We start from the raw sequence: 26,673 nt of genomic DNA, 5'->3' as shown, positions 1-26,673 counted from the left end.
AAAATTTTCAAAAAATACAGAAAAGCTTTCAAGTACAGTGGTCCCAGCTTATCCAGTTTTGCTTTCCAAGACTGCACTTACCCTCAGTCAACCACAGTCTGAAAATATTACATGGAAAATTCCAGAAATAAATAATTCGTAAGTTTTAAAATGCACACTGTTCCGTGCAGCGTGATAAAATCTCGTGCTATCTCGAGCCATCCTGCTCCGTTGCCACCTGGGTGTGAATCATCCTTGCGTCCGGCGCACCCATGCGGTCTACCCTACCTGCCTTTTGGTCACTTAACCGCCTTCTGCATTATCAGAATTTAGTCACTGAACAGTGAGTTTTAGTCACTGAACAGCCTTCTGCGTTATCAGAATGACTGTCACAACATCCCAGTGCTCGTGTTTGAGTCACCCTGTGTTACTAAATAGTGGTCCCCAGCACACAAGTTGGAGGGGGAAATGGCCACCCACTCTAGTATTCTTGCCTGGAAAAGCCCATGGACCGAGGAGCCTCCCAGGCTACAGTCTGTGGGTCGCAAAGGGTTGGACACGACTGAGCGACTAACCCACAAGCACAAACGTAGTGGTGCTGGCCGTCGGAATAGCCAAAGAGAAGCTGACAAGTGCTTCCTGGAAGTGAAAACGTGCAAGCGCCCAACTTAAGAAGGAAAGGAAAAATTCCCGTTTACTGAGGTTGCTGAGATCTACGAGGACAAATCTTTTATCCATGAAATTATGAAAAAAGGAAAAAATTTGCGTTTTCTGTTGCATCTCAAGCTGCAAAACTTACGAGTATGTGGTAAGTGATTAGTTGAGCCATCTCATTCAATTTGTGTATTTTGAGAGACAGACCATATGCACATTTTTTTAGTGTACTATTTTAATTGTTCCTTCCATTTTATTACTGTTCATCTCTTACTATGCTTAATTTACATAAACTTTACCACATATGGGCATATATGGGCTTCCGAGGTGGTACAGTGGTCAAGAATCTGCCTCCCAATCCAGGAGACGCAAGAGATGTGAGTTCAATCCCCGGGTTGGGAAGATTCCCCTGGAGGAGGGCATGGCAACCCACCCACGTATTCTTGCCTGGAAAAATTCCATAGAGGAGCATGGTAGGCTACGGTCCATGGAGTCGCAAAGAGTTGGACACGACTGAGTGACTGAGTTAATGACATAACATATAATATAGGTACGTATATAGGAAGAAACAGTATGTATGGGATTCAGTACTATCCATGGTTTCAGACATCCACCCCGGTCTTAGAATGTGTCCCCTGCCCACAAGAGGGGACTACTGTACTTTTAAAATAATCCATGCGATTGTCTGGCTACCCATGAGAACTTCAGATTTACCGAGGGACTGGGTCTGCAGTCCCTGCCGGGTCCAATGGCCGTAACTTAGAGACGGGGCCTCCGAGGCTCAGAGCCCAGTGGTCTTACCTAGATGCTGCCAGAGCGGGCCTCCCACCCAGGCTGCCCACCCACATCCGTGGTAGTGCACTGGCCCCTCCCTGCCGAGGGCCAAATGGCCTTGCCAGGCCTCCTCTGCCCTCCTGGAGCCTCCCCGCACCCACATCCAAAAGAGCAGCCCCCCCAGGAAGCAATGGCCACACGTGCACGGCGACGCTGGAAGGAAATCATTTAAATCATTTATTTGACTCGAGTCGATGTGCACAGGCCCTACCGTACAAAAGTGGGAAGCTGCGACAAATCAAGTGCCAGAGGCAGTGCGTGGACATGTAAACACAGACAAGGTGAAAATGCCACTTCTGGGTGACCGGGGAGCAAATCAGAGCAGCCAGGGCCTAGACCCAACACATTCACAGCGCGGGCGGGGGAAGTGCAAATGAGCGGAATGTTAGCATGGAGGGGCCTCGCCGTCCGTCCCACCCAGAGGGAGGCAGCTAAGGCCTCAGACACGTGGGTTTGGAGCCAGCAGCATCGTTAGTGCACAGTGGTCCCTGCAGTCTGGGGGGCGGGAGTAGGCTCACAGAAGATGGGTCCTCTCCCGCCCTGCCTCCCACCCCACCCCGGGGACCCCTTTGCCATTCAAGGTAGGGCGCCCCCGGGACTGAGGAGCCAGTCCCAACTCCAGAGTGTGGAAAAACAGGAGTCTGTGTCTCTTGGAGGCATCCCCCCCACCCTCCAACCCTGCCTGGAAAGGGGCGGACCTCAAAATAAAGTGTTAAGGCAATAAATGAAACACCTGTTTCCTCAGGTGGAAACAGCGCAAGGGGAACAAGTCTGTGGGCAGACAGAAACCCGGCAACACGGGGACTGATGCCCACAGCCTTTGGCAGCAGGCTTTGCACTGCTCCTCGGTTTGTGCGTCAAGTTGAAGGCTGAGGGCCACGTGAGTTTCCTGTCCTGATGCTGGTCCAGCCGCCTGCATCCTCTGACCATCCCCTGCCCCACGGCTCCTCAGCTCCTCACTCTCGGGGACCGAAATGACCCTGGTCAGAGCCTCCAGCCCAGCACCTAGCACCAGCCAGAGAGTCCCGGGCTCACAGAGGGCAGGGCGGGGGGCGACCAGCCCCACCTCCTCCGTCTTTGGTGGTGGCAGAGGTGGGAGGAGAAACAACAGTCTTCGGGAGGGCCAGGGAAGGGCAGAGGACAGCGTCCTGCTCGAGTGCTTGGGTTTCTCAAGGGCCCGATCCCCGTCCACATGTGAGTCCAAGCGGGCCCACCTTGGGATGGCCCAGGCCTGCTGCCCACCAAGGTGCCCCCAGCCGCAGCCTTCACCCCTGGAGCTGTTCTTTCGGGTGGCGGCAGGCCGTGAGCATTGGCCAGGCCCATGCCTGGACCTGACACTGGCTGGCCCGGGCTCCTTCACCACAGAGCCCCGCCACCCTCTCTTCCATCTCCACCCTCCGAGCCCCCCTGGGAGGCGGGAGGTGTTGGGGACCCACACCCCGGGCATCCCATCTCTGCCTGATTCTTCCTCTCTGGCCCCACTGGCCACCAGTCCAGCCTCTGCTTCCCCAGGCACAACCGAGGGCGGGTCAGGTGGACCCCTCGGGGCTCCCTCCATCTCCAAGGAAGTCTGCCCTCCACCTCTGGGCCCTGGGGATTCCCAGATGATGGAGGCAAGGTCAGGGGCAAGTAAGTGCCCTTGGCCACCACGGCCTGGGCTATGCTACTGCTGATGGCCAGACACCCGGGCCTCCCACGCCAACCCAAAGGCCTCTCTCTGGCGTCCCTCACGTGAAGGCAGCCCAGGCAGCCACCATCCTGGGCCCACAGCAGGCACTACTGCAGCGCCTCCGGGGGCCCGTTCTCCCGGGGCAGCACGCCGTTGAGGCCGATGCTGCTGGCCGCCGGCACCCCCAGGTAGCCGAGCAGGATCTCGCTGCGGCGCCGGGACAGCTGGAGGATGTCCTCAGCCAGCGCCGGCACAGACGTGTAGCGCACGTTGTCCAGGTCGAACATGTCGGTCAGGTACTGCACGATCTGGTGCTGGGGGACACGGCTGGCATCAGGCTGCGCCAGGGCCCCCGCCCCCCACCAAGCTGAGGTTCTCCAGGCCACCCAAAGCCGCTCCCCTGACCCCCCGCCCCGGGGGGACCCCAACTCAGCCCCTTCTGCCCCCCATTCCTGCCCTCCTGGGGCTTCCTGTGGACCCACCCGGGGCCAGGTCCCCAGTGGAAGGGGCAGGCACCCCACCCAGACCCTTCTCCAGACGCAGGGCCAGGCAGGCAGCTGCAGAGGCCAAGCTCCCTGTTTACCTTAAAGAAAGCACAGACTTCAGAGAGCTGAGGCTTGGGTCCAAGGAAGCCAAAGGCTAGGACAGGGCTAACGTGCTCCGATACGGAGTAGAAATGGGAGATGAAGCCATCAGGCACCTGTTGGGGGGGCAGGCGGGGGGCAGCAAGGCTGAGGGCTGGGACCCAGGCAGGGAGAGGCAGCCAGGCCCTGGGGTCATATTAAGAGCTGGGGCTTCAGAGGCATGTCCGGCTCATTCATGTCCTTGCTGGGTGATGGGTGAGTGACTGGGGCTTTCTTTTGTAATTAAAAAAAAAATTTTTTTTTTAGTTTAGCGGCACTATACAGCTTGCAGGATCTTAGTTCCCTAACCAAGGATGGAACCCAGACCCAGCAGTGAAAGCATCGAGTCCTAATCACTGGACTGCCAGGGAAGTGCTCCCAAGACCGGGGCTTTCAGAGCCCTGGTTTTCGCCTCCGCAGCATAGGGGCCACCTCAGGGTGGTGGGGAGGGCTGCTGGAGGAGGGGCCCAGGGTAGGCTCAGCGCAGGAAATGCCCAGGGCACATGGCGGTGGCAGCTGGTATCAGCTGGGCGGCAGAGCTGGGCTGGCGGGGGGGAACAGCGGGCGGCAGCCCAGATAGGCAGCTGGTCGCCGCCTGGGAGCGCAGATAACGCGGCCCTTGGGGTGGGAGGGGGGCTCGGCCTGCTTCAGGGTGCCCTGCCCCGACCCGGACGCCAGCAGCACCTTGCGGGCCCTGCCTCCCTCCAAAGAGGCCCTCTCCTCGCTTCTGAATCCCCTTCATCACCTCCCGACCGCCTGCTCTGTGCTGGGCCCTGGGTGGGAAGACGAAGCAGATCTCTGTGGGCCTTTGAGGCCCTTCCGGTCAAGGGGGAGGTCATGGCAGGACGGGTGACCCGTGCTGTGACAAAGGCCAAAAGCTGCAGCCCACCCTACCCTGTCCCACCCCCAGACCGGGGTCTAGCACACACCAAAGGGAGGGTCACCTGAGCCATGCTCCACACCCAAGGCCCACCAGCCCCCGCGTAGCTGCTCTCAAGAGGCCCCTCACCATCTGCTCACTCACCATCAGCAGCCTCCTCTTGGCTTTCAGGACCGACCAGCAGGCAGTGGCCAGGGCCTAAATTAAAGAGGGCACCCCCCCCGGGGGGTGGGGTCAGACCAACAGGCCAGGCCTGCAGCTGCTACTCACCCCCAGCTGGGACCAAGCCTTTGTCCTAGCTCACCCACCCTAAGCAGGGAGATGGGGACAGCTGTCTGAGGTCTGCCTTTTCCCTGCCCTCAATTAGGAGTCAGGTGCACCTAAAGCTGAATCTTGACTCCAACCCTTACAGGGTGAAAAGCCAGCAATCTTCTGGGCCTCAGATTCCTCTGTAAGATGGCCCTGACCGAGTATCCCTGCCTCGCTCAGTCATTGTGGCGATCCACGGTTACTGCCTATCAATGCCCAGCCCCACCCCTCTCCAGATCACCCCATGCCACCTGGCACATCTTGCCTGCCAGGGGCCCTGTGCTCAAGGCTTTCTTGCTGTTCCTCTTTTATTTTTTGGATATTTTAACTTGACTGAATGCATTCGAATGGAATAGAATTAATGGCAGCCGAGAATGAGTAGAATTGTCAGAGCGAAACTACAAGGCAGGAGGAAAATGCAGGCCCAGCCGCTCTACGAGGGTGAAATGAGAGCAAGGGGGGCTCCCCTAGAAAGTTCTCCAGGGCGGGCTCTGGGGTGCCCAGCGGCCTGCCCCGGGGCGGGGGTGACTGCTCTGTGATGAGTAGGGAGCCAGCCCAGGGGCCCAACACCAGGGATGGAGGGGCGTGGGGTCCAGGCAACACACATGGGGTCATGTGTGCGCATGCCTGGGGGTGGGGGGTGGCCACCCACCGTCTCCTTGAAGCTGTCTGACAGCCAGCGGTTCCTCAGGACGGCGAGCACCGAGGACGGGGGGTTCTCCAGGTCCTCGAAGGCGTCCATGAGGATAAAATCCAGCACGATGTCGAAGAAGCTCATGCATACCACCTGCGGGGCCAGGCGGTGCTCTGAGGCTGGAGCGGGTGCGGTGTGCAGGGGCCACCCTCCTGGCAGCCCAGGCCTGGGGCAGGGCGGGAACGGGGGCTTCCAGCAGCAGTGGAGCCACCTCAGCGCCTCGGAATCAAGGCTGAGCTCCAGGGGGCACCTCCACCCCGCTCAAGGAGCTCAGGTGGGGCGACCCCAGGACACCAAGGCTCAGCACAACAGCGACTCACCCCTCGGCCCTCCAGCTCCAGCCGCGTGGTGGCCCAGGTCTCCGGCCGCAGAGCATAGCTCAGCATCTCCTCGTAGCTCTCCAGGAAGCCTTTGGGGCTCTACGGGGAGAAGCAGAGCCTATTTTGGCCGTGGCCCCAAGACCCTGTTGGACTTGATCCACAGGGGTGGGTTGGCCTGTGGATGGGGGACACTCCAAGGCCAGACCAAGGCCAATGCCTGAGCAGCCGTCAGAGAGAGAGTGAGGCTCTGCAGGGCCCAGGCTGTGTCTGGGAGAGAGGCAACGCCAGGCCGCCCAGCAGCATCTCACACCAGCTCGTTACCGGGAACCGACCACTTTTCAGAAGGTGCGCACCGGCTATGGAAGGAGCTCACTTTAGAGAGGATGCGTGAGGGTGTGAGGTCGGGCCCGCCGCCAAAGGGGCCAGTCTCCATGACCATCGGCCTCCCTGTGAAACGGAGAAGCTGCAGCTTTTCTCGGGGAGTCGGTGAGCTGGTTCATGTGACGCCACCAGGCAGTAAATAGTGTATAGGACTCCGGCTGCTGCCAGGCGCACAGATGGTCAGCACCCAGGAGGAAGTCTTCACTATCTGGGACTGGGAGGCCTAGCGGGGGCTGACGACGCAGTTTGCGGACACGGATGTCATTTACGGACTTAGAAAGTGAGCATGTGCCAGGGCTGACCTACTACGGATCAACTAATTTAATTCACACAGCCCTGTGAGAGACTGGCCAACATTGTGCTCACTTTACAGATATGAATCCTGAGGCTTCAGATCAGGGATGTGCCCAAGAGCTAGGCAGGACAAGCTGACACACACCAGCACAGGCAGGGTGACGGCACTTTTAAGAACCGCAGGCAGAGGGGTCATTGGAGGGATGTTCACCAAAATGTGAACAGGGTGGGGCTGGAGACAATTTTTTCCCTTCTTTTTGCATCATCTTAGTTTTGTCTTCAATGAGTGTGAATCGTTTTTACACTTTTTTTTTTTGCCATGCCTCAAGACTTGTGGGATCTTAATTCCCTGACCGGGGACTGAACCCAGGCCACATCAGTGAAAGAAAGGCTGGAATTCTAACCACAGAAGGAAATGGCAACCCACTCCAGTGTTCTTGCCTGGAGAATCCCAGGGATGGGGGAGCCTGGTGGGCCGCCATCTATGGGGTCACACAGAGTCGGACACGACTGAAGTGACGTAGCATAGCATAGGCAACCGGGAAACTCCCATTTTTATCATCTTTTTTTAAACTACTTTTGTGAAGTTGTTTTTTATTTTTTAAGATGTATTTATTTTTGGCTGTGCTGGGCCTTTGTTGCTGCACACGGGCTTTCTCTAGTTGTAGCAAGTGGTGGGCTCCAGGCACGTGGGCTTCAGGAGTTGTGGCTCGCAAGTTCTAGAGTGCTGGCTCAGTACGTATATGGCTCATAGGCCTAGCTGCTCCACAGCATGGGGGGATCTTCCCAGACCAGGTATCGAACCTGTGTCCCCAGCACTGGCAGGCAGATTCTTAACCACTAGACCACCAGTGAAGCCCAATTTCCATTACGTTTTAAAGAAGATCTGCTAGAAAGTATACAGGCTGTGGCTTCACTTTCCCAATCCTGTTTCCTTGCATATAAAAGTTAACCACGAAGATGAAGATGAGGGCCCTCGCTGACACTTTCTATGGTCACTGACCTCAGCCAGTGACGTCCCCAAGACATGCCCATTTAGACACAAGGGGACTCAGGCTTGGAGAGGCTGCACGCGTGGCGACAGGCACAGTAAGGAGGCAGGCTGATTCCACAATTTCAGAGCCTGGGTGTGCACAGGGCCAGTGTCTTCCCAAATGAAGGCCAGCCCATCTCTGCTGCCTGGAAAAACGTGGCAGGGCTGTCAGTTACCTCTCAGTTCAGAGCTGGGCACAGGCCCTGGCGCTCAGGAGCTCGGCAAGATTTCTTAATCAAAATTAAGCCAAGTGGGACTTCCCTGGTGGTCCAGTGGCTAAGACTCTGCGCTTCCAATGCAGGAGGTGCAGGTTCTATTCCTGGTCAGGGAACTGAGGATCCCACGTGCCACTACCAAGACTCAGTGCCATCAAATAAATACATTTGAAAAAAAAAAAAAGCAATACCCATATTTTTCAAAATTAGCATGGGGAAAAAAAAAACTTTCCCTGCTCTCCCATGGCTTGCAGGATGAAGTCAGAGCTTATCAGCTTGATTTTAGATTGAGTTCTTTTTTTTTTTTTTGAACAGGACTAAATAAAAGTTTAGAAGAAGAAGGCAATGGCACCCCACTCTAATACTCTTGCCTGGAAAATCCCATGGATGGAGGAGCCTGGTGGGCTGCAGTCCATGGGGTGGCTAAGAGTCGGACACAACTGAGCGACTTCCTTTCACTTTTCACTTTCATGCATTGGAGAAGGAAATGGCAACCCACTCCAGTGTTCTTGCCTGGAGAATCCCAGGGACGGGGGAGCCTGGTGTGCTGCCGTCTATGGGGTCGCACAGAGCTGGACACGACTTAAGCGACTTAGCAACAGCAGCAGCAAATAAAACTTAGAAAGATAAAATAAGGGACGGGGGAATAAAAGCTGAAAAGAGAGCCCTGTCCCCCAACTACCTTCTCAGCCTTGGTCATCAGGCCTGTCACCATCTGCCGGCCGACCTCCCCGAAGAAAAGCTGGTGACTCTTGTCTTCCAGGAGGCCCTAAGGAGTGAGGAGGAAGGGGGTGAGCTGCCCGGCTGGCAGTCCCCCAGAGCCACAGAGAGAGCAGTACCATGGGCTGGGCAGATGGTCCACCTGCTCAGAGGAGCCTGACCCCAGCCCCAGCCTCCCCAGGCTCCCGCGGACCACACCCACCTCGAAGGCCTGCCGCACACAATGCAGCTTGGCTAGAAAGTCCTGGTCGCTGTAGCAGCCCAGCAGTTCTGTCCTGAGGGGAAGCACAGAGTCGCACCACCTGGGACCCCGCCAGCGACACCCTCGTGGGGTCAGGGTGGAGCCCCGGGTGGCCTTGCCTCGGCCTGGCAGTGTGACCTCGGGCAGGGGGCAGGTCCCCTCTGGGCCTCAGTTTCCCCAGAACCAGAGGAAGCGGCTGGTAGGATGCTCTCTGAGGATGGGCTTCCTCAACGGCACTCGGTGCCGCTGGACGGTGTGGTCACTGGGGGTCAGGCTGACCTCGGCCTCCTTTAGGCTCCAACCAGCAAAGGACCCTCTCGAGCAAAGGACCAACATGGCCCAATCTCCCCCAAGGCCAGGGCAGGGCTTTCTGGGCAGCCAGAGGCATCCTGGTCTGAGCCCTTTATCCGAATCCTCAGGCCTTCAACTCAGGTCTTCTGGCCACTTTCAGTGAGCTTTAAACACAGACATGTAAATCTAGGAGTCATGACCATCACACAGAACAATGAGCTTAAGACGGATGAGAGCCTTCAGATAGACCACAGAGGAGACTGAGGCTAAGAGCGTCAGGAGACTTGTCCAGGGCCACATGCTATGAAGTAGCAAAGCTGGAGAGAGCCCAGGTCTGTCTGTCCTCCAAGCCTGGCTTCTGGACCGCTCCTTAAGGGAGTCTATCAGAACACAGGGCTTAGAGGGCACTTCCCTGGTGGTCCAGTGGTTAATAATCTGCCTTCTAGTGCAGGAGATGCAGGTTCGATCCCTGGTCGGGGAACTAAGAGCCCACGTGCTGCAGGACAACTAAGCCTGCGTGCCACAACTACTGAAGCCCGTGCTTCACAACAAAAGCTCCCGCGAGCCACGGAGAACACAGGGCTTCCATGTGGGACACACGGGGCAGTGCCCACCATGCTTCCGTGACTGGACACATCTGAGAACTTGGAACTAGTATGAATGACTTATTTTAATTACTTGTATTAATTAGTTATTGTGATCGCTAACTCCACACCTGCCTGTCTTGTACCAGGGCCATCCAAGGGCCTTCCAAGACTGGGCAGGAGCCCTGGCCAGCCCTTAGCCTGGCTCAGCTGGGCTCTCACCAAGCACTCACTGCTGGATTCCCCAGCCTCTTCTAGGAGAACAGTGTCCCCCGCCCACCCCCCACCTGCCTCCTTCCTCCTGTGCTCACCTGAGGGTCCTGCAGGGGACTTTGCCCTCCTTTACCAGCTGCAGGGCCTCCTCGTAGGCGGCAGCGGGCCTGGAGAGTGGGATTGGGTAATCTCCGACCTGCAGGGACTCAAAGAGCTGGGGGGGCGGGGCACGTGGAAGCCTGTGTCAGCCACATGAGTGTGGGGGAGGGTGCCTGCCTGGGGAACTTCCGGCAGGGGACGCCCTAGGGTCCAAGCTCTCTGAGGGGATGTCAGCAGGAACCCCGGCCAAGGGCAGAGGCTGGATCGCAGTCCCCTCCTGCTCAGCGTCCCCACCACCAGGTGCCTTTCCCACCAGCTCAGTGCAGCCGCGCAGTCATGTCCAGCTTTCTGCAACCCCATGGACTGCAGCACACCAGGCCTCCCTGTCCATCACCAACTCCCGGAGTTCACTCAGACTCATGTCCATCAAGTCGGTGATGCCATCCACCCATCTCATCCTCTGTCATCCCCTTCTCCTCCTTTCCCATGGGGACCTTTCCCATAGGGACCATCTCTTGGACACAGGCCCATATCCTCCCATCCCAGGGAAGGACAGCCACCTGGTACACGTGGCCATGGCAGGAAACTAACGCCAAGCCACGAGCACGAGGCCTGGAGAAGGGAGAGGCCGGTGTGGCTGCAGCCACTGGGGTCAGGGACCCCTGCCCTCACTCACGGGACCTACAGCTCCTGCTTTCCCAGGCTTCCCTGTCCCAGCTGAAGAGTCCCCGGGGGGGAATACTTGGTGACTGCCAGATTCTGCTCCCACCAGAGGAAATGCCTTCACTTTCCCACAACCCATCACTGGCCCCCAGCAGAGCCGACAGGGGCCCCCCGGCCTTCACCCCCTCCCCGAAGCCATCCCCCCGCCTGCATCACCTCGGTGGCGGAGAAGAAGGAATCTTCCGAGGTCAGGCTGTCCTCATCGTCCGCCCGCAGACGCAGCGAGCCCTCCGTCAGGGGCAGCATGAGGGTCCGCTCTGGGCAGGGCAGGAAGAGGGGGACTGAGCTGAGATCCTGAGCTCCCCAGGCCGGGATGTACATGGACACCAAGCCTCCCAACACCCGATCCCAGGAAGACGATGTTGCTGGTCGCCAAGCTTCCAGTTTTCTCAGTATGCCAGGGGCCCTGCCGCAGCCACACTGCCAGACCCTGAGGCCTGTGGGTCCTGAGCTCTGAGCGCAGGCTGTGCTACGTGGCCCCGAACAAGTCACCTCCCCTGCCAAGCTGACACTTAGCCTCTGATACCAAAGGGCCGCTCATTCCGCACTGCCATTCCCACCTGCTCGAGGGCAAGGGGGTCTGGACCCTCATGGGGGCTTATGAACGATCTGTTGAACAAATAAGCAGAGGCTTCAGCCTTGAGGCCCTACCAGCCTTTTCTGCCATTAGAGGAGGCCAGGGGAAGCAAGACTGCTGCTCTGATGGGGACGGGCAACGGTGAACGTGTCACCCTAGCCAGCCCTTGCTGGGCCTGTGTCGCCCCTGGTAGAGCTGGATACCCCGACACTCAGGAGTCCTGTAAGCCCCCTGGAGGCTGACGGCACCCAGGGCAGGGCCACGGCGGGGCACAGTCACCATACAGGCTCTGGCACGCAGCAGGCACTAGAATGCTATGGCTGCCCGGCTGAGTAACTTCACTCCCTCTCAGTGATGTCACACCTCCTGACCTCAATGGTGCGGGCACGTGTGCTCTCCACCGTGTGACCTGCTATGGGCTTATCTCATGGGAGCCACCCCTCCACCCACCCAGCAGCCCAGGAGAGGGCTTGAACCAAGGCCCGGAACGGCCGCTGGGGTGGGCGGGGGGAGATGTGGACACAGCAGTGCCAAAGCCTGTTCCCAAGGGGATGGGGGCAAAGCACACCGGCCAGAGACTCCCAGGGCCTCGTCCCAGGACTGTTCCCGCCTGTGTGGCCTTGGTCTCCCCATCCCTGCAGTGGGCCCCTGATGGGATGAGGTCCTGGGCCCCAGGGACCCTGCACCCGACCCCTGCTCACCCAGGTCCAGCAGCATGCTGTCGGCCGGGAAGGTGGACCCGAACTCCTCCTGCAGGTGGTAGGCCCGGTGCAGCAGCAACTCCAGCTTCTCCGCAAACTCCTTCCGCTGGGACTCCGGCTGCAGGTAAAGCAAGAAAGGTCAACCCGGGCCCTCGAAGCTCCCCCACACCAACGGCCCCTTCTTTCACCACGATGGGGCCCCAGCCCCTAGGGAAAGCAGTGGAGGTGGGCAGGGGGGCATTTCTGAGGCCCGGCAGCGAGTGCAGGTCTGGACTGAGCAGCCCTATGCAGGAGCCACTGGCCAAACATGGCCAGTCCACTGACATGGGTGATAAATGTAAATGCACACCGATTTCAAACACTTCGTATCCGCTCCCAAAAAAATCCCCCAAGAATACAAGAATGTTAAATACCTCTGTGATTTTTCATCTTAATTACAGGTTGAGATGATAATATTTGGGGTGTACTAGATTATAGAAAATGTATTATTAAAAGTCATTTGAAAAAAAAAAATAAAAGTCATTTGATTCATTTCCTTTTGCTTTTTAACGTGGTCTCTGGGAAATTTTAAATGAGATACGTGGCTTCCGATTGAACAGCACCGCTCTAGACCCGATCAGACCTGGTCCAGACCCCAACACCATCAGTTCTGAGCTGTGTGACCTTGAGTAAATAACTCTCCCTCTTGAGCCTCGGTTTCCCTATCTGTCAACTGAGGTAAGAGAACCTACTTCTTTGGATGTCAGGGAAAACATGCATAAGGCATATAAGTATTCCCCGAAAGATGGGCCCATGGCGAAGGCCAGTCAGTGTTGGCTATTATAACCAGAGAGCAGCTAGGAGCCCAGAAAAAGCTGGCTTCCACCCCACTGCTGCTATGACCTGCGTGCACCTGGGGGCTTCGCACCCGTGGCACCACAGCCTATGCCTCCTCACTGCCCCTGGCCTCCAGGCTGGGTTGTGGGAGGAAGTGCTTGCTTGACCCCAGGAGCTTCTGGGCCAAGGGGCCAGACACAGGCAGGCCTGAGTCTGTTTTCCACAGAGGCTGCCAGATCTGCAAGTGCATGTAACCAGACCCTGGGGAGGGGATGGGGCCAACTAGGGCCTCAGGCCACTGGGGACAAAGAGCCGGAAGTACTCAGAGGGGGGCAGTAACATGGAAACCACTGCCTTTCCCTGAGCGCTAGGCGTGGACCGGCACCTCGCTGGTCAGCCTCAGGGCCTCCTTCAGGCAGGGGTTACCATGACCCCATTTTACCGGGAAAACTCAAGGAGGTTCCGGGGCCGGGCTCACCCAGGTGGAACCTGGCAGAGCCCGTGGGGCCCCAGACCCTCTGGCCATCTTGCTCAATAACTCCACTCAGCGTGGCCAGCAAGGCCTCGTAGCTTCGGCATAGATCTCTCTCTGGGAAGTCGCCGTGGGTTAGAGAATGGTTTCTCACATATGACACAGACGACCAAAGAACACAACAGATACACTGGACTACATCCAAATTCAAAACCTCTGTGCTTCAGAGGACACCATCAAGAAAGTGAAAACACAGGAGGTTTCCTGGGGGTCCGGTGGTTAGGAGTTGGTGCTTTCCACTGCCAGGCCCTGGGTTCAACCCCCAACCCGTGAGGGAACGAAGATCCTGCAAACGATGAGGCGCCGCCAAGTTTAGAAAAAGAAAAGAGAGTGAAAAACAACAACCCAAAGAACGAGAGAAAATATAGACAAATCACACATCTGACAAGGGATCTGCATCCAGAAAGTGTAAAAGAACACTTAGAATGCAATAATAAAAAGACAAGCAACCGAAGTCAAAATAAGGCGTAGGATCTGAGCAGACATCGCTTCAAATAAGGTACACATAAGGCCGATAAGCACGTGAAAAGCAGCTCAACATCGTTAGCATCAGGGAAGCAAATCAAAACCGGGTCAGAGTCAGATAACAACAAGTGTTGGTGAGGGTGTGGAGGCACTGGAACTCCCAGGCACTGCTGCTGGGAATGTAACACGATACACCTGCGCTGGGAATCCCAGGTGGCACGGTGGTAAGGAAGCCGCCTGCCAAGGCAGGAGACGCAAAAGATGCAGGTTCCATCCCAGGGTCGGGAAGATCCCCTGGAGAAGGAAATGGCAACCCACTCCAGCTTTTTGGCCTGGGAAATCCCAAGGACAGAGGAGCCTGGCGGGTTATAATCCATGGGGTTGAAAAGAGCTGGACACGACAGAGCGCAGTCACACACAGCTGCTTTGGAAAACTGCTTGGCATTTCCTCAAGATGTTAAACACAGAGTTATATTGTGACCCAGCAATTCCAGTCTGAAGTATATACCCAAGCATTTACTCAGCACATGCCGCCAGGCTCCTTCCCTCAGAACTACACACAGCATCTCAGCATCGAGTCACTGTAACTTTGAACTGTGTCTGTAAAGACGCTTTTTAATAACATACATATATATATATATATATATATGAAGTGAAAGTAAAAGTCACTCGTGTCCAACTCTTTGCGACCACATGGACTACACAGTCCATAGAATTCTCCAGGCCAGAATAGTAGAGTGGGTAGCCTTTCCCTTCTCCAGGGATCGAACCCAGGTCTCCTGCAATGCAGGCGGAGTCTTTACCAGCTGAGCTACCAGGGAAGCCCGATACATATAAATATTGGGCTACACTGGGTCTTAGCTGTGGCACACGGGATCTTTCAGTCGCAGCATGTTAACTCTCAGTGGCGGCATATGGGATCTAGTTCCCTGACCAGGGATAGAACCCAGGCCCCCTGCGCTGGGAGTGCCGAGTCTTAGCCACTGGACCACCAGGGAAGTTCCTGTAAGCACCTGTGCTTTATCTCAATCAATTCTGTACATCTCTTAGGAAGATGTGTCTAAACGGGACTCATCACTTCTTTGCTTGACATCATTTTGGCTTAAGAAAGGTTTCCTAGGAAGGCTCTATTTTCAGATAATGGGGGAAACATACATGAAAGCCACTGTACGATCGAATTCAGTGAACTGTATGGTATGTGAACTCTATTTCAATAGTTATTTAAAAAACATCGTAGCCTAGTGAAATGCTTGGAAGGATACCAAGTAGTTATGTCTGGATGAAAGATAACAGGCGTCAATAACACTGATGACAGAGGTGATTTGTTGGGCACCGGCTACGGGCCAGGATCCTGGGGCTGGTCCAGAGGGCACCAGTGCTCAGGGAGCCTGAGGGACTCTGCCCATGGCACACAGCTGGGAGCTGTCTGGTCAGAGACTGGGCTCCTTTTTATCCTCTTTTTTCTCTTTCTGTAGTTTTTTTTTACTACTCTATTAGAGAACATTTCATTGCTTTCACAATGAGAAAAATAAGAAAAGGTCTATAAATTTCAGATGTAGTATTAGCACGGAGAAGGTATTAGCAGCCCACTCCAGTACTCTTGCCTTGAAAATCCCATGGACGGAGGAGCCTGGTAGGCTGCAGTCCATGGGGTCGCTAAGAGTCAGACACAGCTGAGCGACTTCACTCTCACTTTTCGCTTTCAAGCGTTGGAGAAGGAAATGGCAACCCACTCCAGTATTCTTGCCTGGAGAATCCCAGGGAAGGGGGAGGCTGGTGGGCTGCCGTCTATGGGGTCGCACAGAGTCGGACACGACTGAAGCAACTTAGCAGCAGCAGCAGTTATTAACAACAAGGACAATTTTGGAAACAAAGCTGCCTCCCTTCTCCTGCCCTCACTCACCAGCAGGCACCCTCTGTCCACCCACGAGCAGAGGGGACCTGGTGCAGTCGTGCCGCGGGCTCTGAAGCCTTGTCACCCACGACCCAGGCATCCAGAGCCCACAACTACAGCCATCAGGCCTGTGTGACAGGCCTCGGAGAGCGAAAGTCCCAGCTGGGGTGGAGGGCACGCACACCTCCAACTTGGTACCCTCTGTCCCGGAAGGTTCTCACCCTGTACTGCAAACTCTGTTCCCCAGGCTGGCCTGCCAACTGCCTGTCATCCCACGAAGGCACAGGTGGAGGAAGCGAGGAGAAACTGAAGGGCGGAATGGGGGTGGGTGAGAAGCTCTCTTCTCTTCATGCCTCACATCACATCCCTGTACCCCACTCCCTGCTAGCCAGCCCCCTCTGGTGTGAGCCCCCTCAAGTCCCAGGGTCCCTCAGTCATGCAAGCAATTCCCTGGGTTAAGCCCCCTTCTTCTTCAACACGTGAAGTTGTTCCCACATCCTGGCTGGACCCCTCCCCAAAGGGGTGGCCTCCACTTTGACCTCACTCCAGTGGGGGCAAACACTGATGTTTTGTTTTGTTCTTTAATACAGAAAAGTACAGGGACTTCCCTGGCGGTCAGGTAGGTGGTTAGGACTCCAAGCGTCCCCTGCGGGAGCCGCAGGTTCAATCCCTGGTACGGGAACTAGGATCCCGCATGCCATAAATAAATTAAAAAAATAAATACAGGAAAGTATCAAGACTAAAACAGCAACAACCCAGCATGCTAACACCTGTACAAACCCGCCCTTAGGCTTGTGCTCGAAATACGGAAAATCAAAATAGTAGAGAAAAGTACAGAAAAGTCCAAGGAAAGTCTTTTCCGCCTTTCCCTGCAGACCCTCATGGAAGATCTCTGTGAACAGTCTTCCTGTGCATCTGTTCAAAAGGAAGTAAAAGTGCAGAGACACAGCAGCAGCTACCAACAGGCAGACGCAGGTGTGGATGTGTGCCTTTATTTAACACACACACAAGCAGAAATTAGCACAATGTTTTAAGTCAACTATACATCAGTTTAAAAACACAGAACATTAAAAAGAAATAAATGTATACACGGGTCACGAATCACTCTTACACACCTGTAACTTACGTGATATTGCACAGCAACTACATCTCAGTAGAAAAAAATGTGTGCACGGGTCACTATGCACATTCTGTATCTTGGGGTTTTTTTTCCACTTAATAAAATACAGTGGACAGAGCAACCTATCAGCCCACAGAGCTTTTTTTCTACCCTTTAATAAAGGCTGGCTAGTATTTCAGATTCCTCCTGGTGGGCATTTAGTTTCCACTTTTTCATGTGTTTTAACTATTACAAAACAATGCTTCTTCAGTGAACATTAATCTGAAGACATGTATTTGTCGTGCTTTTCACACACAAAAATGTGTTTTGGCCACACTGCGTGGGCTTATGGGATCACAGTTCCCTGATCAGGGATCAAACCCACACCCCCTGCAATGAAGGGCAGAGGCTTAACCACTGGACCACCAGGGAAGTCCCTCACAAACTTTTTTTATTTTAGGTTTTTTAACTTTATTTCTCTTTTCTGATATTGAGATAGTCACTTAGAGAACACCTGTTGTTGTTGTTGCTTAGCCGCTAAGTCATGTCTGACCCTTTTAGGACCCGCTGGACTGTAGCCCACCAGGCTCCTCTGTCCATGGGATTCTCCAGGCAAGAATAGTGGAGTGGGTTGCCATTTCCTTCTCCAGGGGATCTGTCCGACCCAGGGATCAAACCTGCGTCTCCTGTATTGGCAGGCGGGTTCTTCACCACTGAGCCACCAGGGAAGCCCGATAGAAAATTTGATCAAACTGTGATCAAAAAATGTATGAAGAAAAGATAAGACAAAGCTGTGTGACCCACTCACCTATGAACACGGCTAGTTCCTTCTGGCCCATCAAGAGCGCATATGTTTCCTATACGGTCAGGATCAGGTTGTAATCATGGCGTGGTTTATCGAGTAACTATCAAGTGGCAGGGTGCACTAATGCACATGACCTGAGTGTTCTTACTTGGCTCATCAACACTCTGGTCAAGGGGAGAACTCCCATCCGAGAGGACGTGACCGGCTGGCAGAAGATGGGGCTGGCAGAAGACGGGGCTGCCAGACGCCTCCCGAGTGCAGCCGCCCCGCCAGCCACGCTACCAGCCGTCTCCGAGGTTGGGGGGTGGAAAAGACCCAGGGAAGGACCACCTACCTCGGACAGCGCCTCTGAAGCTGTCTCAGGGTTCCGGAGGCCGTCCCCTGGGGTGGGGGTGCTGCCGCTGTCCCCTCTCTGCCCCACACTCAGTGCCTGCTCCCATTTCTGCAGGGCCTCCTCGAACAGCTCCATGCCTGAGCGTGGGTGGGGGAGATGGGGAAAAGGAGTCAGGTACCCAGTGGGGAGAGCGGCCGGGCGCCTCATCATGTCGTTCCAGAGTGGGGGTCAGAAGAGCCAGGCGGCAGGAGGGCCCTGAAGGATGGGAAAGGGCAGGACCACGTAGACTGGTCCCGATCCCTTTTTTTTAGGCTGTCCCGCTTGTGGGTCTTCATGCAGACCAGACTTGCTCCTGGAGATGCTCTTTGGTCCAGAAACCATAGAAGTGGGAGGTCTAGGATGGGGTGAGGGTTGCAGTCAGCACCCGGAGACCCCAGACTCCTGGGAGGAGGCCGCTCCCCCATTACCCTACCCTGGCGACTGAGAGGAGCCAAGGCCGGCCCCCTGGCCCGCACCTTGCATGTAGAGGCTCTCAGCGTTGCCGTCAGCGGTGGTCACAGACTCCTCTATCCCTCTGGTCTCCCACGGTCCCGAGCATACAGCCATGGGGCTGGATGAGTTCACCACCACCATCTGAGAAGCAAGCAGACCAAAAACTCCAGAATAAAGGGTGAGGCCTTCCCAGACCCCAAGCAGGACCCCTGAGCCTCCCCACCAACCCCCTTGCCTGACCACACACCCTCTCCCATATTATCCCTGAAACCACTCCCCGCCACAGAGGCCGAGTGCGCAGCACAGCACTTCCACCAACTTCAAGAGCCTGAGGACAGGTCATAGATATGGCCAAAGCAGGAAAAATACAGAGGCCGACACCCAGCCCAGGAACCTGCCGCCTCCTCTGAAAGCCGCCCCGAGCCCTGCTCCCGAGCAGCAGGACCGCTCCCCGTTCCAGGGCTCCACCATGAAGGGGACCGGGAGGACTCAAGGAGCACCTGTTACCCATGGGCCAGCAGGACCGGGCTCTCACCCATGCCTCTGTCCCTCATGAGCAGCCATCTGCCTGCCAGGCTGTGACGAGAGCCAGCTCTTGTTGGCACCTGGGTCCCCAGGGCCGTGGCCTGCTCAGAGGTGGGGCTCAGTACTTGCTGGATGAAATTAATAACTAGATGAGTGAATGAGCCAAAAGCTGTTTCCTGAGAGAAAATAAACTCCTCTTTGTCTTACTTATCTCTATATCCTCAGTGCCTGGTAGTCCCTGGCAAAAAAACCAGTGTTGCTCAATGTCTGATGAATGAATGAGTGAACTTTCGTGGGGAAGTATCACACCGCCTCTCTTCCACACTTGTCCACCTGTCCCTCACCAATGCCCGGCACACACTGGTCACTAACGATCTCAGAAAGCCTTCACGGATGGATGAGTGAGTGAACAAATGAATAAATGGATGGAATCTCTTCTCCCATCTTCCTACCAGCCCATAAGCCCCCTGAGGGCAGAGACAGGAGCTCCAGGGCTGTTGACAGGCACCCTGGTACCCTCACCGAGGCCAGGCTGTGGGAGGAGCCTGAGTGCTTGCTGGGCTCAATGGAGGAGATGCCGCTCAGGGTGTCGTTGCTCTTGCTACTGGGGCTCTGGACCCTCCGGCTGGAGTAGCCTGTGAGGAACAGGAGGGCAGAGGTCACGCCGGCTTCCCACCCAGCCTCTTTGCATGGGCCACTCACAGCTCCGCACCCCTCTTCCCTTCCTTGTCATCTGGGAGTCTGTCCTGACCTTCTGTGTCAGACAGCAGAGCACCCCCACGGCATGCCCCTAGCAGCAGAGGGCCGGGCCCTGGCCCGCTCTCCTGCTCACGTCCGTATCCTGGGCACTGGGCACAAGGCCTGGCCCAGAGTGGGGCCTGGATTTGCTGGGTTAAGCTTGAGAAAGAGGCCCAGCCACCATCCCCCTCCTGACTCAAGTTTTCCCCGTGTTGTTGATTGACTCATCTAGAATTCTCCTTCCAAAAAGATTTGAGGCACCAGCTTTTTAAAATACACAGGGTTTTTGTTTTATTTTTAGGTGAGAAAAACAGGGAAAGGAAACTAAGGTGTAACCAGAGACAGCAGGCAAGCAAGATGAAAAGATGAAACTTTATTTTTGCCAAGATAATTCACGATGAAAAGTCTTTGTCTTGCAAGGAGGTTTTGCTTCTGAAAACAGGTTTCTCCCAAGACAAGAGAGCCTGTGAGGCCTCCTTGCCTTGGAAAGCAACCTGTATGTGGCAAATGCTGGGTTGCTGGGTTACAAGATTAACCGGACCATAAGAGGCTTTTAGAGCCACACCAGCAAACGCAGAACAGACCAGGAGCTGGGGGAAGGGGAGACAGGCTACCTACCCAGGGCCCTGGGGGTTTGTAGAACAGCAGCTCTTGACTGTGGCTGGACTGTATGACTATAAGCATTTGTCAAAACTCATAGAACTGTTTGCTAAAAAAGGTGAATCTTTCTACGTGCCAAGTAAAAAAGCGGGAGATGGTGAGACAACCATATGGCTCAGGGACCACAGGGCCGTTCCTGCTTCTGAGACAGGGGACTTCCCTCGCTGGACGGAGGAGATGCGCCCCACCAGCCCATTCTGGACCCGACACTCCCAGAGGGTCCTCAGATAAGGAGAACCATCGCTTCCAATGACACGCGCATCCGGCCACATGACCCAGCAAATCCTCAGAATGCTTCACAGATGAGGGGACTCGGCTTGGAGACAGCATGTCACTGGTCCAAGATCTCAGCTAACAGGAGCCCGGCTGAGACTCGACTTCAGGTTCGCCCTTCCCCATCACCTCACACCTACCTTTCTTCACCGACGGGACCTTCCTGGCCATGAGGATGGGGAGGGGCACCGTGCCCAGATGCTCGCCTCCCATCTCGGGCCCGACCTGCTTCTTCTTCCGCCGTCGCCTCTTCAGCTGGTGGGCGGCCAGGGCCAAGGCCACAGTCCCCAGGGCCGTGGCAAAGAGGACCTTCCGCAGGCCTGGTGTCAACCGCAGCTGGGAGAAGGCAGACTGTGGGAGAAGAGGGGGGCCGCCGGTTACATCTCCCTGGGAGAGCTGCCCTGGGGAGCCCAGCGAACGCTTCAGGCCCCCAGGGGATATTTCCTGACCAGGCATGTTGGAGAGGCAGCCACCCCCTGGGGGGGGACCTGGCCTCTGAAACCCAGATCACAGAGATGTAAATGAGGGGGGCTGGGGAGGGAAAAACACAAGGCCAAGGAGACGGTGTCCCCAACACCTTCGGTCAGGACTCCACCAGCACCGGTGACCGCAGCTCTGCAGGTGCCACGTCAGGGCTGCACCTGCGTTACCTGTCCGAATGCCCGCCATTTTCCAGGTGAGGTATCCGAGGCTCACACAGCTTAGGACACGGGCTTAAGGGGACAGAGAGGCAGAAACCGAACCCAGGTCTGCCGACCCCACTTCTCAACTCCTCAAGGACAATGATATTCACTTCAGTCGGTGGTCCATCAGTACGCTCCCCTGCCCCACCCCTCACTCTGCCTGCTGGACAGGGAGCCCCTCATGAGGCTGCACCCCACAGGGCAGAGCTTTAGGGAGTGTCAGGAGGCCTGGTTAGCCACAGACTTTTAAAGCTGGCAGGGAGGGCCTGATCGACCCCTTGTATAGACAGAGAAACTGAGATTAAAAGTCCACAGAGACCTGGGGTGGAGACTGGGCTTGGGACCCCAGACTCCTAACTGAGTCCTTCTTACTCTGCTCAAAGAGGATGGCCTGGGACAGCAATTACGAGGGCCCAGTCTTTCTGGATGCTGAAGGACCCTGGGATGAGTGGCTCAGTGTTTCAGGGACCAGTGGGGTAAAGGGCGGGACCACAACTGCCCCGATCTTTACCTGCCCGAACGTCGTGTAAAGGAACACAGGGATCTCAGCCACCGTCATGGCCAGGGCCTGTATCATGGACATGCCCTCGGTCCGCCGGAACGCCATGGCAGGATCAGCGGCCCGGGTGAGAGCCCTCGGGGGTGAAAGCTTCCAAGGAGAACGTCTTCAACGGGTTGCTGGCTGGGTCCCGGGTACCATCCACGCCCCAAAAGAACAGGGACGCACAGACCAGAAGGTCCCTGCACAGAGCTGAGAGACAGATGACCAAGTCAGCCACAGGGTGTGCCATGTGAGAAAGAGAAACGCACACAAGAGTGCTCTGGGGGGAATGAGGTGGCAGCAAAGCCCACATGTGGAATGTGAGGCTGGAACCAGGCCCCAGCCTTTTGCATTGGCTAGCAGGAAGACACCCAAGCGCCCCACAGACCCTCTGCCCACCTTGAGCCCTGGGAGCAGGAGGCAGTGTCTGGCACCCTGGCCCCAGTGCAGACCCAGAACTTGGAGGATTGAGAGGTTGCTCTCAAACCTGAGGCTTTAAACCACACTGTCTCAAACTTTTTAAACCCATGGCCAGTGGGCTAAACAGAAATCTTAGGCCTCCAAGGGTCAAGTCCCTGACTGAGAATCATTACATCTTTTCTACCCCCCACAAAACCAAGAATGTTGTACTTCCTATGGACTGTATTATGAAAACAGCAGGGTTTTTCCTCAAATAATAACAGCTACTATGCATTATGTAGGTATTTTGTGCTGCATTCCTTACATCAGTTCAGTTCAGTTCAGTCGCTCAGTCATGTCCGACTCTTCGCGACCTCATGAACTGCAGCACTCCAAGCCTCCCTGTCCATCACCAACTCCTGGAGTTCACTCAGACTCACGTCCATCGAGTCAGTGATGCCATCCAGCCGTCTCATCCTCTGTCATCCCCTTCTCCTCCTGCCCCCAATCCCTCCCAGCATCAGAGTCTTTTCCAATGAGTCAACTCTTCACATGAGGTGGCCAAAGTACTGGAGTTTCAGCTTCAGCATCATTCCTTCCAAAGAAATCCCAGGGCTGATCTCCTTCAGAATGGACTGGTTGGATCTCCTTGCAGTCCGAGGGACTCTCAAGAGTCTTCTCCAACACCACAGTTCAAAAGCATCAATTTTTCGGTGCTCAGCTTTCTTTATAGTCCAACTCTCACATCCATACATGACTACTGGAAAAACCATAGCCTTGACTAGTCTCTGCTTTTTAATGTGCTGTCTAGGTTGGTCATAACTTTCCTTCCAAGGAGTAAGCGTCTTTTAATTTCATGGCTGCAGTCACATCTGCAGTGATTTTGGAGCCCAGAAAAATAAAGTCTGACACTGTTTCCACTGTTTCCCCATCTATTTCCCATGAAGTGATGGGACCAGAGGCCATGATCTTCATTTTCTGAATGTTGAGCTTTAAGCCAACTTTTTCACTCTCCACTTTCACCTTCATCAGGAGGCTTTTTAGTTCCTCTTCACTTTCTGCCATAAGGGTGGTGTCATCTGCATATCTGAGGTGATTGATATTTCTCCCGGCAATCTTGATTCCAGCTTGTGTTCTTCCAGTCCAGCGTTTCTCATGATGTACTCTGCATATAAGTTAAATAAGCAGGGTGATAATATACAGCCTGGATGTACTCCTTTTCCTATTTGGAACCAGTCTGTTGTTCCATGGCCAGTTCTAACTGTTGCTTCCTGACCTGCATACAAATTTCTCAAGAGGCAGGTCAGGTGGTCTGGTATTCCCATCTCTTTCAGAATTTTCCACAGTCTATTGTGATCCACACAGTCAAAGGCTTTGGCATAGTCAATAAAGCAGAAATCGATGTTTTTCTGGAACTCTCTTGCTTTTTCCTTGATCCAGCAGATGTTGGCAATCTGATCTCTGGTTCCTCTGCCTTTTCTAAAACCAGCTTGAACATCTGGAAGTTCACAGTTCATGTATTGCTGAAGCCTGGCTTGGAGAATTTTGAGCATTACTTTCCTAGCATGTGAGATGAATGCAATTGTGCGGTAGTTTGAGCATTCTTTGGCATTGCCTTTCTTTGGGATTGGAATGAAAACTGAACTTTTCCAGTCCTGTGGCCACTGCTGAGTTTTCCAAATTTGCTGGCATATTGAGTGCAGCACTTTCACAGCATCATCTTTCAGGATTTGAAATAGCTCAACTGGAATTCCATCACCTCCACTAGCTTTGTTTGTAGTGATGCTTTCTAAGGCCCACTTGACTTCACATTCCAGGATGTCTGGCTCTAGGTCAGTGATCACACCATTGTGATTATCTGGGTCGTGAAGATCTTTTTTGTACAGTTCTTCTGTGTATTCTTGCCACCTCTTCTTAATATCTTCTGCTTCTGTTAGGTCCATACCATTTCTGTCCTTTATCGAGCCCATCTTTGCATGAAATGTCCCCTTGGTATCTCTAATTTGCTTGAAGAGATCTCTAGTCTTTCCCATTCTGTTGCATTCCTTACATACATCAATCATTTCATTGAATCATTATAAATCTGCGAAGTAGACGGGCTCTATTTCCCATCAGTTCAGTTCAGTCACTCAGTCGTGTCCAACTCTTTGTGACCACATGGACTGCAGCACGCCAGGCCTCCCTGTCCATCACCAACTCCTGGAGTTTACTCAAACTCATGTCCATTGAGTCGGTGATGCCATCCAACTATTTCCCATACCCTCTGCCAATTTCCAACAAGGAAACTGAGGCTCAGACAGGCCAAGTCAGGAGTCCAAAGTCACTGGTACCAGATGGCTGGTACCAGATGGAGTTGGGACGTGGGTCAAGATCTCTTGGACTTTAGACTCCACGCTCAACACAACCCTTTTGCCAAATCTGACATGGAGCAGGAAGTGGAAGTCCTGGAAGAACCACAGACCAGAAGGGCAACTTTCCCCTGCGGCCTTCTGAGATAACTCACGGCCCCATTCCCAGGCCAGCAAATAAGTGGCTTGAACACATATAAGCCAGTCCCCAAGATCCTGCAGAGAACTCCCCAACCCAGCACCACCAAGGCCAAGTGTGCCTTCAAGGTCTCCTGGGACTTCAAACAGAAGGAATACAACAGCCAGACAGACCCTGTCTACTTGGGATGGCTGCCAAAGTCACTGGACCAGCACAAGAAACAGTTTATCCCCAGTGAGTGGGAAGGATGAATGATCCTATCAGTTAGCTCCGGGTGTGTGTGTGTGTGTGTGTGTAAGGGGGGCAGGCAGGCCTGAGGAAACTCACATCGTCAAGGGTAGGGGACATCCTGCCAGGAGGCTACAAACTGAGCTACGTGACCTCCAGTGGTCAGGGCCCAGGTTAATATCACAAGCCACCTCTCTCACCCCTCAAACTTGCCCCAAGCCTCAGAACGAGGGGAGATAAGAACATCAGAGGATCAGCAGCTACTATTTCCCAGGCACTTACTTTAACAGGTTAGGCTTGGAACAGTCTCTCCATATAGGGTTTTGAGTCTAGTCACTCAGAACCCTCAAAGCTGTGCTGTTTATCTCAGTGATGGTGAAACTGTGGCCCCAGAAAATAATCAACCCGACCGAGGTCACTGAGTAAAATGGCGAAGCTGGGATATGACCACAGCTTTGGGGGATCCCAAGGCCTAGCATTTACCTGCAGGAAAGTCAAGAGCAGCCTCTGCTGCCCCGTCTGAGGAAGAGTGTCAGGTAAGGACACCGGTCCCAAGACAGCTTCTCTTTTAGGGATGGATTCAGATCCAGCCCAACCATACTCCATCTATCCACCCCCCTGGCACAACCCAGGGCCGAAGGAGAGAAGCCTCCACCTCGTCTCTGTGATGACAAGCCCACAGCAATGTCTCCACCACGTGGATACTCCTAATGCCTTCCCCACCTGGGCAAGTCACCTCTCCTTCCTTGTAACCTTGGGCTGGAGTCTCCTCATTCCCACTCCACCCCCATGCCGGCACTTACAACCTCTCAGCGTGGATATCCAGGCTTTCAATCTCAGGCACCTCCTTCCCTGCCCTGAACCACCCCGTAAATGACTCTAGCCTGAGCACCCTTTATTCCGCCTTGACCCCAGCAATGTCCCCGGCCCAAGTGCTCCTCTGAGCGACCCCTCTGCCCAGTCTTCGTTCATTCCACCCTGGCAGGATCCGACCAGCACTGAGCACTCCTTACGCTGGACGTCAGCAATATCCCCTTCCTTAGAATCTGTCCATCCCGGACAATTCCTTCCGCATCCCCTGGTCAAGGCCCCTCCTCTCTTGCCCCGACCCCCGGAATATCCTCTAGGGTTGTCCAGGTGCCCCACTGCCGCCGCCCCCGGTCCGCGCACCGGCTCCTTCTATCCCAGTACTTGCCTTGTTCGGGTCCAGGACCTGCGCCCCTGCTCCAATCTCTGCAGTGTTCCAGGCCCGGGAATCTTTCCACGGACCGAGTACCTTCTGTTCCACCTCTCGCGCCGCTCACGGCCCGAGCACCTGCTCTTTCCCAACCTGGGCCCTTCTAGTCTGGCTGAGTCGGGACACCTGCGACCCCTACTCAGTTCCCCGCGTAGGCACGGCTCCCGCCCGCTGCAAGCCTCAGTCCCGAACCCTGCCGCGCCGCCCGCCAACCCCGCGGATTCAGCCCGGACCGCCGCCACTCACCCAAGACCCCATAGCTGCGGAAGGGCAGCGTCTCCTTCCCCGGTGCCCGCGCAACCAACCTCGGGGCCGCCGGGGGCGTGGTCTCACGCTGGGCAAACCTTCGTTTGGCCAATGAACGTCGCCGATCTCCTCTGCACCGCCCCGGCCTCTGGGCAATTGGGCAGGTCACGTGACAACATTACCTC

The 26,673-nt window shown here is 55.1% G+C and overlaps 1 protein-coding gene across 1 annotated transcript; it reads right to left on the bottom strand.

Moving 5' to 3' along the window:
* Window positions 1–1,616: 1,616 nt before the first annotated feature.
* On the bottom strand, window positions 1,617–26,673 carry MIGA2 (mitoguardin 2). The gene is made up of 16 exons (XM_055541360.1): window positions 26,489–26,673; window positions 21,862–22,101; window positions 20,808–21,018; window positions 19,519–19,631; window positions 18,495–18,612; window positions 17,980–18,116; window positions 12,035–12,152; window positions 10,913–11,013; window positions 10,033–10,148; window positions 8,808–8,880; window positions 8,568–8,654; window positions 5,963–6,061; window positions 5,601–5,735; window positions 4,784–4,837; window positions 3,720–3,836; window positions 1,617–3,450 (listed from the first exon to the last, which is right to left on the bottom strand). The coding sequence occupies exons 2-16, from the start codon at window positions 21,955–21,957 to the stop codon at window positions 3,244–3,246; spliced, it is 1,782 nt and encodes a 593-aa protein (XP_055397335.1). The 5' UTR covers window positions 21,958–22,101; window positions 26,489–26,673; the 3' UTR covers window positions 1,617–3,243.

This window comes from Bubalus kerabau, chromosome 11 (assembly GCF_029407905.1).
Source record: "Bubalus kerabau isolate K-KA32 ecotype Philippines breed swamp buffalo chromosome 11, PCC_UOA_SB_1v2, whole genome shotgun sequence".
In the NCBI taxonomy this organism is placed as follows: Eukaryota; Metazoa; Chordata; class Mammalia; order Artiodactyla; family Bovidae; genus Bubalus; species Bubalus kerabau.
This window is presented reverse-complemented; position numbering and strand designations above follow the sequence as displayed.

Bases quoted from the DNA above. Each gene is read 5' to 3' on its own strand.
- MIGA2 (XM_055541360.1), bottom strand. From the start codon at position 21,957: ATGGCGTTCCGGCGGACCGAGGGCATGTCCATGATACAGGCCCTGGCC. The intron at 21,019-21,861 runs GTAAAGATCGGG...CTTCTCCCACAG, and splicing joins TTTACACGACGTTCGGGCAG to TCTGCCTTCTCCCAGCTGCG. The intron at 18,117-18,494 runs GTGCGGGCCAGG...ACCCACGCTCAG, and splicing joins TGAGAGCCTCTACATGCAAG to GCATGGAGCTGTTCGAGGAG.